This window comes from Eschscholzia californica, unplaced genomic scaffold (genome assembly GCF_041429995.1).
Source record: "Eschscholzia californica isolate CP2 unplaced genomic scaffold, dmEscCali1.0.p SCAF_1, whole genome shotgun sequence".
Lineage (NCBI taxonomy): Eukaryota > Viridiplantae > Streptophyta > Magnoliopsida > Ranunculales > Papaveraceae > Eschscholzia > Eschscholzia californica.
The window spans coordinates 45,059,213-45,074,646 of NW_028238198.1; the positions used below are offsets into that span (position 1 = coordinate 45,059,213).

The window sequence follows — 15,434 nt, forward strand, 5'->3', positions numbered from 1 at the left end:
TCAGACTTGGCCTAGTTTGTGTTGGGCTTCAACAGCAAGGACTTAGGCCAGTCCGAAACCCACGGCCAATGCCAAGAGTAATAAGCTAAAAGAGCAAAAGGACGGGGCACCTTTAGAGGCACCCATTAAGAAATTGAGATGTACCCTTACTCAAATATGTCGATTTCTTTTTTGTGTTCAAAATACTCAATTATGTCCATGACTGACATGGAGAGTGTGAGAATAGTCCCACATGGGAGAAATGGTAACTAGCAACCAAGAATATAAAGAATAGGTCCTCTCCACTCATTGCCAATTGGTTTTGAGTTGGATGGCCACAAACTTAACATGGTATCAGAGCTAGGCCCACACGTGATAGGCTTAAAAGCCACACGTGCTCCACGTCACCCGTAAAGAAGAAAAAACACACGTGTTAGGCTCAAATAACGCCACACGTGAGGGGGCGTGTGAGAATAGTCCCACATGGGAGAAATGGTAACTAGCAACCAAGAATATAAAGAATAGGTCCTCTCCACTCATTGCCAATTGGTTTTGAGTTGGATGGCCACAAACTTAACAGAGAGTAACAGAGAAAAACCTATTAAAGGAAAAAAGGTAAAAGGTGAAGGTACCAAAAAAAACAAAATAGAAATGAAAACATGTCTATAACCATGATCCAAAGGCTTACTCCAAGACCAAGTTGATTATGTCAAAGCCTCTTTTTGGCAGAGTACTTCTTCAATTAGTCTATCAAAATTAACCCAAGATGATCCACCTCTTTTAGTAGCATCTTCAACCTTTTTTTTCCAACATTTCATACTCATATGAGTATTTTTCTCCCCCTCTAATAATTCCTTAACAATTTTTTCAATTTCTTCTCTTCTTATATTACTATCCATCTCGATCCCAATCTTCCATATATCACAAGCATATCGACAATTTGTTTGTTGGTCCGCGTAGAAAGGCCAACATATCATCGGTACTCCCTTACACAAACTTTCTAGCATAGAATTCCACCCACAATGTGTAAGAAATCCTCCGATCGATGGGTGTGATAAAATTGCATCTTGTTTACACCAATTCACTAACAACCCACGATCGTTTTTTGCTATTTCTTCGAAAAATCCTTCGGGTAGAATTGTCGAATAACCCATTAGTACATCGGGTCGGATTATCCATAAGAATGTGTTTTTACTATTTACTAGGACCCATGCCAATTCTTGTAATCTTTCATCACTTATAACTGTGAAACTCCCAAAATTTACATATAAAACTGAATTAGGTTCTTTTGTATCTAACCATGATAGACAATTTGTGTCTTCTTTCCATAAATTTGATTCTATTTTCATTACAGATTTATGATTATTTGATCCTGGGTGTTCTTCGATTTGGTCTAGCATCATTCCTAATGCACCGATAGAATAAACATTTGGGCAAAATTTCGATGAGATTGCATCTAGAACATTGTCTTCTAAGTCATCAAATGTATTGAATATTATCGCGGATGATTTCAAACAATTATGTGCTTCCTCTCCCATGAAATTAAGCATGATATCGGCGGGGTTTGTCGTTCTAATAAAGCCCGGTATGTCTTTTAGTATAATATTTTTCATACCTGGTATCCAATCGATAACAGTGTTAAGATAACCGTTGGTAAGACAATTTTTATCTGCACATTTTGAAAATATATATTAGAGTTCTATCTAGTAAAGTTTGAGCTTACAATAAATTTCATGTAACTACATTAAGTATGGCATTGTGATATTAATTTTTTGAGTTTTGCACTCTACTTACCCTTTTTCTTTGTTGAAGGTCACTCTACTGGAGAAATATATATGTTACTACTCAACTAAAGTGAATTTCACAGTATATTTAAAATTTTTCTTTTCATTTATAACTTTTAAAATAACACATTTTTTCAACATAGTTTACTGCATAATAAACTACTAAATTATTTACAATCTGAGACATGTAACAAACCCGGGTTACGCTCTACAAAATTGAACTCTGATTGGATTTATATAAAGACTACGATCTGTTCGTTGAAATTGAACTCTGATTTTTAATCTAAGTCTTTGATTCATCTCAAAGAAATCATGTCTTCTCATCTCCGTATTATGAGAATTTTAGTAATGAAATATCTCTTCCTCCTCTATGATAAGATATGGAGGAGATTTGACCTATTCTTTTACATTGAAAACTAAAAGATTTTTTGATGAAATACATTGAAAACTAAAAGATGTTCACCATAAATCCACAACTTGATGAGGGTACCACTATCTATGTAATAAAATACATTGATTTCTTTATCTTCCTTGACTAGCTTGATAAGATTAGATGGTTGAGATTTACCTATATAATAAAATAGCTTCGACTTGTAGTCTCTACTAGCATTGGGATCGTTAATTTTCTTGTTAGAGCATCTCCAATGCAACACTCAAACTCTAAATCTTAAATAAGATTTTGTAGAGTTTTTCTTTAAAATTCATCTCTAATGCAATACTCAAATAAATCTCTAAAGTGATGTGTCAAGATTTACTTTAGAGATCCTTAAGAGGACACTCTAAATTTAGAGTGTCATCTTGAGGATCTCTAAGTGCCACATAAGCAAATCAATTACTTTTAAACCAAAATATAGGTTTTTAGAGTTTTTCTTGAGTGTTGTATTGGAGAAGGTTTTTGCAATAGAGTGTCTCTAAATGACCAAATAGGAAAGAGGACATTTAGAGATCAATTTCTCACACTTGACACATATGATTTTTAGAGTTTTTGTTGAGTGTTGCATTGAAAATGCTCTTAGTCTGGAATATGTTGTAGTTTCTACGAACGCACAATGTGGCCCTACGAACTTATAACTACCTTAGAAGTCGAAATGATTTACGGGACCAACCTAATGTCAAATACTGACAGATTCCAAAAGAAAATAAATGAATTAAGGATTGGTAAAATAAAAAGCACTACCTTTAAGGGGGACAAGACCTCTATTAACAAGTTCTTGAAGATGCAAACAACCCATGAATGAACAAGCAGAAGCAGTCCAAAACTGAACCCCAGGAACCCCAACTTCTTCAGCAGCTCTACTACCAAAACTCATTATTCCATCTGATATTATACAACTCACTTTTCTTAATGATGATGAATTAATCTTATTAATCAGATCTAGTAATGGAATCAAACAATTTCTTCTAGTTGATTCACATAACTGTCTAATATCTTGACTAGCATCTCGATCTGACTGTGGTAATCCATCTGGTATAGTTTCAAATCTGAAACCATCATAACCTGAAAGTTCTTCGATTCCTCGAGATCTGAGTAAACGTCTGTGATTAAACTCAGTGTTTATAAATGTTATGTGAAAGCCTTTAAAATAAAGAAGTTTGGAAAGTTGAAGAAATGGAGTGATATGGCCTTGAGCTGGGAATGGTATGCAGATTGCGTGGGGTTTCTCTGTTCCACCAAATATGCTGCTGCTGCTGCTACCCATTGACGCCATTCCCTCTCTCTGTCTGGTCTTTTTGTTTTTCAAGTAAGAAAAAGAGTGACTTTGAGAAAGATTGAAATTAGCTCAGTGCTACAGTTGCTTTATGCAAGGAAAAAGTGGCCCTAATAAGAATAATTAGTTATATTTTTTGAAAAATGTTAGGGAAAGAAAAATTAGGTAAATTTTGGACAGCCAAAATGTAATGTGGTCTAATGTGATCCGTGTTCTCGATGATTCTGATCCAGTAAATCGCGAATTACGGCAAGCGACATAGGATTTCTACTTATAGTCTACCTAATTTTTCTTGTTCTCTAGCATTACTCTTAACTTTTTTTTTTTTCCTTAGAGAGTGGTTATTAATTACTTCTTCTATTTTACAAATGAAGAGTGGTTATTTTTCTTGTTCCGTAGTATTACTTTAACATTTTTCTTTCTTTCTTCTCTCACTTCTCTCTTCTTCTTCTCTTCTTCTTTTTATTCTCTATCTTTTCTCTCCGGTGAAGGGGCTCCCCCCTTCGCCTGGATTGTCTAGTTTCCATACGAAACGGACCTTCAAGGTTTGGTTTTGAACCACATCTCTTCTGGTTTCGACCAGATCTCGTATGATTAACGAAGGGTCGTCTAGAAAACCAGACATTGCTTTGTCTAGATTCGGGTGTTTCAAATCTAGGCGAAGCTCGTTTGGAAAACTAGACAAAGGATTCAGATGAAGGGTTACAGTGAAGGAGCCCTCTCCCTCGCCGAAACTTAAGAGAGAGGAACATGCAGGGAGGAATGGAGAGACAAAGAGATGAAGATGAAGAAAAATAACTTCGGCAAGAATCATCGGCAACTCTATGTCCGCGACATCAAAAGAATAGTGCGTTCGAGAGAAAATTTTGATTTCCTCACCATTTGAAAATTTTACTCCGGAAATGTTCCTTCGTTCTCCAAAACAACCACCTCATGAAATTATTTTGGACTATTGACATAGCCTCAAATTTGAAGCTTCTTTCAGAAATTTTGTGTGTTCCTAAATGACAATAATGGCTCATTGGATATTTCTTAAAAAGAATTTCCATCCCAAAAAATGGCAACAGTTTTTGACAACAGCAATAATCAGCCGGGTAAGGTAGGTCTAAATCTAGCCAAAATCTAAGGTGGGAGGCATTCCTCCCAAACAACCAATCCGGCCATCACGACAATCGGAACGTGTTAGACATTTACTTGTTCTGTTATACAGTACTTGCAATCTACCCGCGATCCGACCGGCATTCATGGTTGTTCTTTTTGCGTTTTCTCTGCAACTCCCCCAATAATGATAATTGATGATAAAGAATCAATTGAAGGGCTCATAAGAAATTCCTACCTCACATCCTTGAGTGTGCATTATCTGAGCAATGCTAATATATAGGTTCACACTGTGGTGAGCCACGGTCTGACTTGATTTAGTCACGGTAATCTACATGGCGAGTAAAATAGCGTGACAGAAAACCAGGCGTAAGGATTTCATATCGAAACATAGACATAGGAAGTGAAAAAGAGAAAGATATGCCCGCAAATGCTATGTATGGCCAAACAAGAAAAGAGAACAATTACACACACTGTACATATACAGGAAAAAACAACAGCATTTGCACGGTGTGGAGAAACTAAACTTACATTAGGCATAGATTAATTCAAAGCGGAAAAAGGAACACGTGAAAAGGAGATTCATGACGAGATCAATCTTCCATCTCCTGAAATTTCTGTTTGATCAAAAGTTTAGCTTCATCCACTAACCTTTTTACAACTTCAGTTGCAGGTAGAATCTCTTTGATGAGGCTAACACCTTGCCCAGCATACATCACCATGCTCTCAATGTCACCGGTTGTTGTCAAGTTAGGAACTGTCCCAGCATACCGACGAATTTCTTTCTCCTAATTGATGCATACAAGAAGAAGCAATTATGTTCACATTTAAGTTTGGTGGGTGATTTGGGGAAATAAGGAAACTATCTGGGGTGCAAAATTTTAAAGGGTGAAAAAGAAAAATTAGCGAGTAAGAACATATGGCCTTGAAGCAAAAGTAGTCATGGATTAGGCTTACAATGCCATGTATTGTAGAGCGGCCAACAAGCGGTTGGTTGATCTCTGTTACATGATCGGGAAGACGTCTTGAGTCTTTGTAAAATTGAGTTTGGAGGGCACGGTGTGGGGCATTGGGCCATCTAGCACGGCCGAAGACATTTGTGTACTCGGTTTCATCTAGTTCGATCAACTTCCTTTTGTAGATTGGATGAGCAAAACTTTCCTCTGTTGCAAGAAACCTGTGGAACGAAGTTTGAAACAGATCTGAACAAGTTAGTTTACTCTTTTAATACTTGTCTACGGTTACTATGTTAAAATATTTATCACAAGAAACGTATTTAGTAATCAATTAGGATAATGCTCACCTAGTGCCGAGGCAAATACCTTGAGCACCAAGAGCTAAAGCAGCGACATAACCACGGCCATCTACAATACCTCCTGCAGCAATTACGGGGATATTTCGGTCTGCTACAAGATCAACCACTCTTGGCAAAAGTGTCATCAACCCATCCTGCAGACATAATCCACAGGATTATTCTAGGAATATACTTAGTAATTCATGGAAATGAGTTATATATCTCTTAAAACACCGAGGAAGCTAATCAATTGAACGATGGAAGAAGAGTATAAAAGGTGTTTATAGGTTTTTAATAAGCTGTTACAAACAAATGGAACTGAAGACTTCCATAACGTGAATTCTTAAATTCATAAAGAAATAAGTTTCTCCATAAGGATAAGGTGCATCTGAAAAAACAGTCACAAAGTTATGAGACATTGATGCTTTTACTCGGTGAGTATAAAACTAGTCTATCATGACTAATTGTATAAAACTTGTTATATTCACAAACAAAATGAAAACACGCCAGCTTAATTCCCATTTAGGTAAGTACGTACCCAAACGAAAGTAGATTGATTTTTTCCAATCCCGAGGAAGGACATACCTTATCCGGATCTTCTTCCATAATGGTACGAAATCTTATGGTCTAAACCAGATAGAGTCCATAAAAATCGATAATCCAATCATGATCATTGCAAACATACACATTATACATGGAAAATCTATGTTTTTAAGTCATACAGCACTACTCAAAATGTTCATCTGACGTAAAAATTGGACCGAAAGACGAAAACATCGAACCTTTCATTTCAAAACAAACAAGTTATAGGAGAAGATTTGAGAAGTTATGGAAAATAATAAATAATACTACCGAAAACCATCACTTAATCACTTTGTTTAAGATGTTCGATAAATTTGAAGTAAGTCGAGATCTCTTAAAAAGATTTAGTAAATGAACATGAGAAAGCGACAAAATGTTTGTCTTCGTTAGATTTTTATGCAACCAAAGATCTAAAAGAAACTTTTTACGAACCCTTCTTAATTTGTACTACCTGACCGATCACATGTCCACCTGCTTCGACTCCTTGTACGATAATTGCATCTACACCAGCATTAATAGCTCTCTCAGCACCTATAAGACTCCCAACCTGTTAAATTAGATGGTCATGGAGAAAATCAATCTGCTAATATTTGCCAATCACCATTTATTCCAGAGATTGAAAACTATTCGAAATTTTAAGGACTCTAATTGTGTACTTGAATCTATTTTCTTAAGAACCTGTAGAAGTGAAACTCACTTGATGAACAACTTTGACCCCTGCTTTGTGGGCTTCAAGTACAAGTTCCTTTGGAAATTCACCCCAATAAACTTGTAGCACTGCAACCTTCTCATCTAGTATAGCCTTTATGTTTGCTTCGTACGGAAAAGCTAGGACTACACCAACCCCGAATGGTTTATCAGTTAAGGTTCTTGTCTTCCTTATTAACTCCCTCAAGTAGTCTGGTGACTCCTGTCAAGTAATAGTTAGAAGCTCAATTAGCACAACAATTTGAAAAATTAAAGAATTAGAAGAAGAAGAAAGTCCAAATTATCATTTGGCTTGCATAAATAAGTGCTAGAAAACAACAAGAAATCATTTGGGCCTCTATCAGTTCCAACCTCTCGGTGGCAAACAATTTCACATGGTTGCAGGACGGCAAAAAAACATTCTTCGAGAGTATGGTTCAAATAGCCTAAATACTGCCAATTTTGCTTTTGGAGCTCAGTTACAATCTATGTGCTTTATACCAATATTTTTTGCTTAATTTAGTATGGAACATGGAACAGAACGGCTTGCAAATTCTATTTCATGTTTGTGATGACCCGGGTCATTCTTGATTCTTCATCGCTTTGATCTAGTGCAGGTTGATCCAATCCATAGAGGTAGTCAACAAGGATTGATAACAAAAGCTAAATATTTATACAACACCAAGGAAAAAAGATGAGTGCTTGGCGGAAAAAACTTTAACACCTTCTGACTAACCCTCACGAAACAACTTTAGTAAGTCTAGCAGATCATAATGTAAAAGGAGCTACTACAATATATTCATGTGACATAGTTTCGGACCTCTGAGAGATTGACCGGGAAGGGTAAGAGGAGAAGCCACTACCAATTATGAACAAAACCGACTTGGGTTTCATATTTATAGAGCAAAGAATTTCCATATTTCACTAGCATTTTAAAGATATATATATATATAAGAAAAAACTGATATTTTACAAAAAAGATACATTCACCTGCATACACAATTAGAATCTATAAGTAAGTTGTTCTTTTGTAATGTATATATTGAAAGTGTTCAAGGTGAAATTTAATTTCAGAGACGGTACTCTACCCGACTACAATCCCGATTGAATCCCAGACAAGATATGTGGCCAGATATGTGACCAGTCAGGATTTAGGGAGAGATCCAGCCATGTACCCTATCCGGGATTGTGGCCGGACAAACGCTATGTTTAATTTAATTTCTCTCTAAAAATCAAGAGACAATATTAACTAAAGATCGTACCTAAAACAAGTGTAGCAAGAAAAGCACCATCAATATAACCTTAGGTTGTGTTTATTTTCTGAATTTATGATTTGAAATCTGACTAGAGATCTGAATTGACCCGAGATGGGTTTCATAATCCTTGTTTATTAATCTGATTCGTCTGGATGGTTGACTCTAGTTATATTGGGTTCATTTTGAGACAGGGACTATAACCCTTTTGACTGCAATAACCTGAATTGACTGTTGTATCATAGGCCAAAAAAGTCAGACTCAGATGATTCAGATTCAGACAATTAGTGAGTCAAACAATCAAAAATACAAAAACACCTCCTTAATTAGTCTTGATAAACTCATTTCCAGCATATTATGGTTGATTATTGATTGGAATTCCAAAACACAGACAATTTTAAACCTTTATTGGATCTGACTAATTTTGTTTGGAGAAGCCAAGGATATTAAATTTGAAGTTGATGATCAAAGAGAACTGGATTAGGTATTGAATTTGAGAGTCTGATTAATGAATTTTGAAATAAGAGAAGAAGAAAGAATAGTATATACTAGTAATTACCCAATCAGGAGCTCTGAGTAAACCAATGGCACCAGCATTAGCAACAGCAGCGACTAGTTCAGGACCTGATATATCTGGGCCAAGTGGTGCCTGAACTATTCCATACTCGAACCCTAATACCCCTTTCCAACCCATTCTCTTAAATTTCTCTCTCTAGTTTATACTTCTTGTTTAGGTGTTGAGAAAAACAATAAGGGATGATGAAGGGAAGGACTCTCTCTCCTTTATAACTTTTGGAGGTGTTAGCAGTTACTTGGGCTGGCGCTAAATTAAATCAAAGAGGATAGGTTTAAAAACACAGAAAACAGACAAGTGCAGCAGCCAGCCCAGCAGTGTTCTCTCTCTATTCAATAACGTAAGCAATTACGAACTCACTCCAATTTGGTCAACCTAATTTGACCTCTGTGACGTGGAGAAACTTTACCTAAAATTGTAATTTGGACTCTGACCAATTGAAATTTTTGATCCTTAGGGTCCGTTTGTTGCGTGAAAAATCATGGGTAAGAAAATCAACCTTTTTCTGATGGGTAAGAAAACCAATTGCTTTCACATGTGAAAGCAAAGTTTAAGTGTTTGGTAGGAATGTAAGAAAACTGAATGAGTGCCTTAAATATGTTATGTAGTGTTGGGCTTTTCAATGGCGCCTTTAGAATTTCGTGTCTTATTACCCCCAAATGGCCCATATCTATCATTTCCCCCAAATTGCCTAACCCTTATTCCCCAAATCGAGTTTCTTTGAGTTAACCCCAAATTGATTAGATCAACAGATAGAGAGAGATAGTCAACAGTTGGTAGCCCAAGTGGTCCAAGGTGTTGACATAAACTCCAGAAACCCCTGGAGGTCCCAGGTTCAAATCCCAGAGAAGGTGGAATCTTTGGTTATTTGAAATGAGATTATTAGGGTATTAATAATAATGTAGATGGGCTTTAGGCCATAGTTTAGATGGGCTTCAGGCCATAGTTTAGATGGGCTTCAGGCCATGGTTTAGATGGGCTATAGGCCCGGTTTGTTTGAGTTTGTATGGGTAGTAATTGAGCTTATCACATCTATGATGTATCAATACCAATTGTAATGGAATTACCAAAAAAAAAAACAGATAGAGAGAGAGAGATAGAGAAGAGAGAGAGAGGTTGGGGTTGAATTCTTTTGTCCTTTAGAAATTCGTCTTCTCTTCTTCTTATTAGTTTTAGTTGATCGGTTGATGTAAAGAAGGGTTTGGTGTATGATGATGATGATGATGATTAACAGCTCCATAGTCTCCATTTCGTGGTAGCACTGATCTCCATATGCAAGGTATCACTATTTTCATTTCTTTTTGGATAGAAATCCAGAAACTTCAAAATAGTAAAAGAACTTCAAAAGAGTAGAGAGGAAGAAAGAGATATTCGATCTGGGTATGCTTTGTGTTCAATGAGTCTGGCTATTGTTTGTATTCCTTGTTAAAATAGAAAAGAGAAACTTCAAATCTCTATGTGTATTCTTTGTTAATAGTTTTTGCTAATGAATATGATATTCTTTGTTAATGGTTTTTGTTGATCCGTGAATCTGGGTATTCTTTGTTAATGGATTTTGTTAATTTATGAATCTATGTTTCTTCAACAAGAGAATAGAGATTTCTCAAAAAAAAAAAACAAGAGAAGAGAAAGTCAAGTATGCAAACTGAAAGAGGGAGAAAGAGAGTAAAAAATGAGATAGGATTTTACCCAAATACCCTTACAAGAGGAGAGAGAGCGCAAGTTTTGATAAGAGTGTGAGTAAGAAATGATTTTCCAATATAAAAGGTGGGAAAATCTTTTAAGCCATTTGCACACTTTTTTTCTCATGTGAAATCAATTTCTTCTTACTCAAAGGGTCCAAACAAACAGCAGAAAATTGATATTTTCGAGAAATCAATTTTCTTACCCATGATTTCTCACGTAACAAGCGGACCCTTAATATTTTTCATCCTTACGTCCTTTCTCTCTTCATGGCCGGCCAAAATGGGTTGTGGGACAAATAGAAGCATTAAAGCTTCAATATGATCCTTTATTGGAGCTTCACTAAAGCTTATGCCTTATGTGAAGATTCAACTTTCAAGAGAGGCTTTGCTTGAAGTTTCAGAATAGAGGTTCGAACTGAAGCTTATAAGAAGAAAAAAAAAAAGATGATGATGATGATAATGATGATGGGTGATTGTATTGGTGGTGGTCAAAGAAAGAAAATAAAGAGAGAAAAAAAGAATTATGATGAAAACCGCAAGTAATGACTGATTAGCCGTTGGTCGACAACCAATTCCTACGAGTCAGAAAAAAGAAAGGACAAAAAGGAAAATACTTTTGGAATAAAGGTAAAAAAGAAAATGTGGATGGTTAAGTATGACGAGCTGAAATATGTGTTCGAGGCCAAATTCAAAAGTTAGACAAATATGAGCGTCGAATTTTTCAATTGATTACAAATTGGGGGTCAATTTGCAATTAACCCAAAAAATAGTTTTCGGTGGGAGTTTTAAGGGCGTCTCTCATTTGTGTTATTCGCGCTTCTGCTTGGTTAAAAGTTCCCCCTAGTTTCTAAATATTGTTAAAAGCGTCTCGCTCAAAAGAAACTCAAACATTTCTTTTATTCAAAAATGAGTGGAGTCCATGTGATTTTGTCCAAAATCGGCTCGAGTCCATTGATTTCAAAGGGGTGCAAGCACTTTTTCCTTTTCTTCTTCGGTTCTTTATTGCTTGAACTCTAAAATCACAAACTTTATTTCTCTCACTACGTTTGATTCCCGGTGCAATAAATCTTTGTAGCCTTGAAAATCTGAAGCCTCTCTTTCTATCTGTAAGCTCGTCATTAGATGATCCAAATTAAGCAATCTCGGTGGTTTTTCTTCAGATTTTTGGTTGAAATCAGTTGATTTCATGAACTAAAATAGAATGTTTTACTATGGTTTTTGTTTGGATTTTGGTTGAAATATAACTATTGTGTACTTCAATAATTTAGTTGATTTTTGAGAAAGTGTTTTATAGAATGATTGATTAAGACTAAACGGTATGTTCTATTTTAAGGTTTTCCAATCACTCACATTGGTACATCTATTTTAAGTTCTTCTAGCCATAATTTTAAATTGCATAAAGTTCTACGGGTTCCTTACATCAAAAAGAATTTGTTATCAGTTCAACAATTTTGTCGTGACAATAATGTTTACTTTGTCTTTTTTGATGATGTCTTCTATATAAAGGATCGTTCGTCGGGAAAAGTTTAACTACAAGGAGAGAGTAAAGCTAGTTTATATCATCTCCCCTTCACTAGCAATATGAATAAAAGAGGGGAGATTTTCGTAGGAGTAGGTGAACGTTGTTCGGTAGAAATGTGACACAATCGTCTTGGCCATCCGGCCGAACAGGTCACGCGATTTGTTCAGCATAATAATAAGTTGCCAGTCGGCTCAAATAAAGCAATGGGAATATGTGGCTAATGTCAGCTAGGTAAAAGTCATCGACTTTCGTTGGCTCAGACGCGCTCTGTTTCAAGTGCACCATTGGACTTAATATTTACTGATGTATGGGGGCCGACTCCATTCGCTTCTGTCGATGGATATCGGTATTTTATTTCGTTCGTGGATGATTTTTCTAAATGTTGTTGACTTTATCTGATGACATTGAAGTCTGCAGCATTTAGTATTTTTAATAAATTTAAGTTGTTGGTTGAGAATTTATTTAGTACTAAAATTAAGTCGGTGCAATCTGATTGGGGTGGCGAATTTCAAAAATTAAATGTATTTTTTCAGGATCATGGTATTTTACATCGTATTGCTTGCCCCCATACTCATCATGAGCAAAATGGGGTTGTTGAACGACGCCATTTCCATGTGGTTGAAACAGGCCTTACCATGTTGGCATAAGGAAACGTTCTAAAACAATATTGGCATCATGCTTTTGAAAGTGCGGTATACTTAATTAATCGTCTTCCTTCCAAAGTCTTACAAAGACGTACACCATTGAAACTCTTGTGTAAGGCAAAACCAGATTACAAATTTTTGAAGGTTTTTGGTTGTGAATGTTATCCGTACACTAGACCGTATAACCGTCATAAGATGGATTATCGTTCAGTACGTTCTGTATTTTTTGGGTTACTCTCTTCACCACCACGGTTATCGATGTCTTGATCTCTCAAGTAAACGAATTTATATTGCTCGACATGTTATTTATAATGAATCTGTTTTCCCTTTCGCAGATGAGAAATATAGTACTTCTTCATCTACTGAGTCACGAGTAATTCTTCCATCAATACATGCTCCAATTGTGCCTAATATCCCTACTGAAGTTGAATCTACAGTACCTCCATTTGATGCAAGGTTAGATACATCATCTCCACCATTACCAATTGATGAGAGTCCCTTGCCAAGGTCAGAGTTGGCTCAAGATCCCTTACTAAATCAAATTTCTTCAGGTCTTCTCTCACCAACTAATGATAATGTTTCGCAAAGTACTACACCATGTGTTCCAAGTGAAACCACAAAAGTCTCTGTTCATCCCATGTAGACTCGTGCCAAGGATGGGATTTTCAAAAGACGGGTTTTTCATTGTTGGAAGTATCCATTAGTTTATTCCCCTTTCTTCAATCACGAAGAAGAAGAAATACCGACTTGTGCATCTCAAGCGGTTAAGGTACCTCATTGGCGGCATCCAATGACAACTGAATTAAATGCATTGCTACAACAAGGTACTTGGGGTCTTGGTTCCACGACATAAAAAATATGAATGTATTAGGTTCAAAATGGGTTTTTTCGATTAAACGACATGTTGATGGCACCATTGCAAGGTATAAAGCTCGCCTAGTGGCAAAAGGGTTCAACCAACATTTCAGAGTGGATTATAATGAGACATTCAGTCCCGTTGTCAAATTTACAACAGTTCGTGCTGTTATTTCTTTAGCGGTTTCTCAAAATTGGTGTATGCGGCAAATTGATGTTAATAATGCTTTTCTAAATGGTGTTTTGGAAGATGAGGTATATATCCTCAACCTTCGCATTTCGTTGATTCTTCCCATCCCGATTATATATGCAAACTTGTGAAAGCCATATATGGTTTAAAACAGTCTCCACGTGCTTGGTATACTCGACTGAGCACATATTTATTATCTATTGGCTTTGAAAGTTCCAAAACTGATGCTTCATTGTTTATCTTAACTAACCTTCTTTATCTTTTAATTTATGCTGACGATATATTAATTACTGGAAATAACACCTCAACTATTCAACGACTCGTGCAACAGATTAGTGAAGAGTTTGCTTTCAAGGACCTTGGGGATCTTCATTATTTTTTGGGTAAAGAAATTATTCGTAATCAGTCCGGTGTTATTCTTTCTCAACAAAAAGTATATTGTAGATCTTTTGAAAAGAGTGAAGATGGTAGATTCTAAACCTATCTCTTCGCCAATTTCAGCCTCACAGAATCTCTCTTCTGAATCTGGTGAGGTTTTATTTGATGCTACTTAATATCGAAGTGTGGTAGGGGCCCTACAATATCTAACCATAACGCGGCCCGACATTTCCTATGCATTAAATAAAGCATGTCAATTTATGCAAAAACTATCGACGGAACATTGACAACTTGTTAAGCGTATATTACGATATTTAAAACAAACAGTCTCCCACGGACTACAGTTATATAAATCGTCTGCTTCATTAATTTCAGTCTATTCTGATGCCGACTGAGGTGGTTGCTCTGATGATAGAAGATCGACTGGTGGTTATGTTGTATTTTTGGGAAATAGTTTAATCTCATGGAGCTCTAAAAAGCAGAAAACTATAGCAAAATCTAGTACTGAAGCGGAATATCGAGCAATTGCTTGTGCAGCAAAGGTCATTTGGCTCATCTCATTGTTTCAAGAGTTGGGTGTTCAATTTTCCGCTCCACCAACTTTACGGTGTGACAATATTGGTGCTACATATTTAACTTCAAATCCTATTTTTCATGCACGTATTAAGCAAGTCGAAATTGATTTTCACTTTGTTCGAGAAATGGTAAAACAAAAGCATCTTTTAGTCAAGTTCATTTCCACTAAAGATCAATTGGTCGATATTTTTTACAAAAGGATTATCTACACCTCGGCTTACTTTACTACGTGACAAGCTCAACCTTCTCCAGAGACCGTTGAACTTGAGGGGGCACATTAGATCAACCCAAGATATCATTGACACCAATCAAGCAACTAATTGAGTATGACAGATATTTGATTGATATCATATCAAATAATATAATATATTACAGAATATTATTGTTTCCATAGTAGCTCAATTTCCTTATATAGTCCATTATCTTTGTATTCCTTCCTTATGTAATAAGTGTAATCATCTATAAATTAAAGAAATTTTATTGAGTCTCTCACAAAGAACAGAACTCAAAATACATATCTTATAGTCCCCAAAACAATTTGTATTGAAATGTTCATATTTCCGTATCCCAAACGAATAACACAGACATATCAGAACATTTCAAATGTCCCAAACGAATAACACA

The 15,434-nt window shown here is 36.0% G+C and overlaps 2 protein-coding genes across 3 annotated transcripts; both read right to left on the minus strand.

The window, feature by feature from the left end:
* Nucleotides 1-143: 143 nt before the first annotated feature.
* Nucleotides 144-3,567, minus strand: LOC147567103 (7-deoxyloganetin glucosyltransferase-like). Its single transcript, XM_086653723.1, has 3 exons — nucleotides 2,941-3,567; nucleotides 553-1,648; nucleotides 144-202 (listed from the first exon to the last, which is right to left on the minus strand). The coding sequence occupies exons 1-2, from the start codon at nucleotides 3,470-3,472 to the stop codon at nucleotides 684-686; spliced, it is 1,497 nt and encodes a 498-aa protein (XP_086509849.1). The 5' UTR covers nucleotides 3,473-3,567; the 3' UTR covers nucleotides 144-202; nucleotides 553-683.
* A 1,272-nt stretch (nucleotides 3,568-4,839) lies between these two features.
* Nucleotides 4,840-9,380, minus strand: LOC147567104 (Aldolase-type TIM barrel family protein). 2 transcript variants are annotated; one of them, XM_086653725.1, is made up of 7 exons: nucleotides 8,946-9,380; nucleotides 7,144-7,356; nucleotides 6,898-6,993; nucleotides 5,874-6,019; nucleotides 5,528-5,747; nucleotides 5,222-5,358; nucleotides 4,840-4,901 (listed from the first exon to the last, which is right to left on the minus strand). In XM_086653725.1, exons 1-7 carry the CDS (start codon nucleotides 9,078-9,080, stop codon nucleotides 4,892-4,894), a joined length of 957 nt encoding a protein of 318 aa, XP_086509851.1. In that variant the 5' UTR covers nucleotides 9,081-9,380; the 3' UTR covers nucleotides 4,840-4,891. The 2 variants fall into 2 exon arrangements, with proteins under 2 accessions (XP_086509851.1, XP_086509850.1); XM_086653724.1 differs by lacking the exon at nucleotides 4,840-4,901 and having other exon boundaries at nucleotides 4,992-5,358.
* Between the last annotated feature and the right edge of the window lie 6,054 nt (nucleotides 9,381-15,434).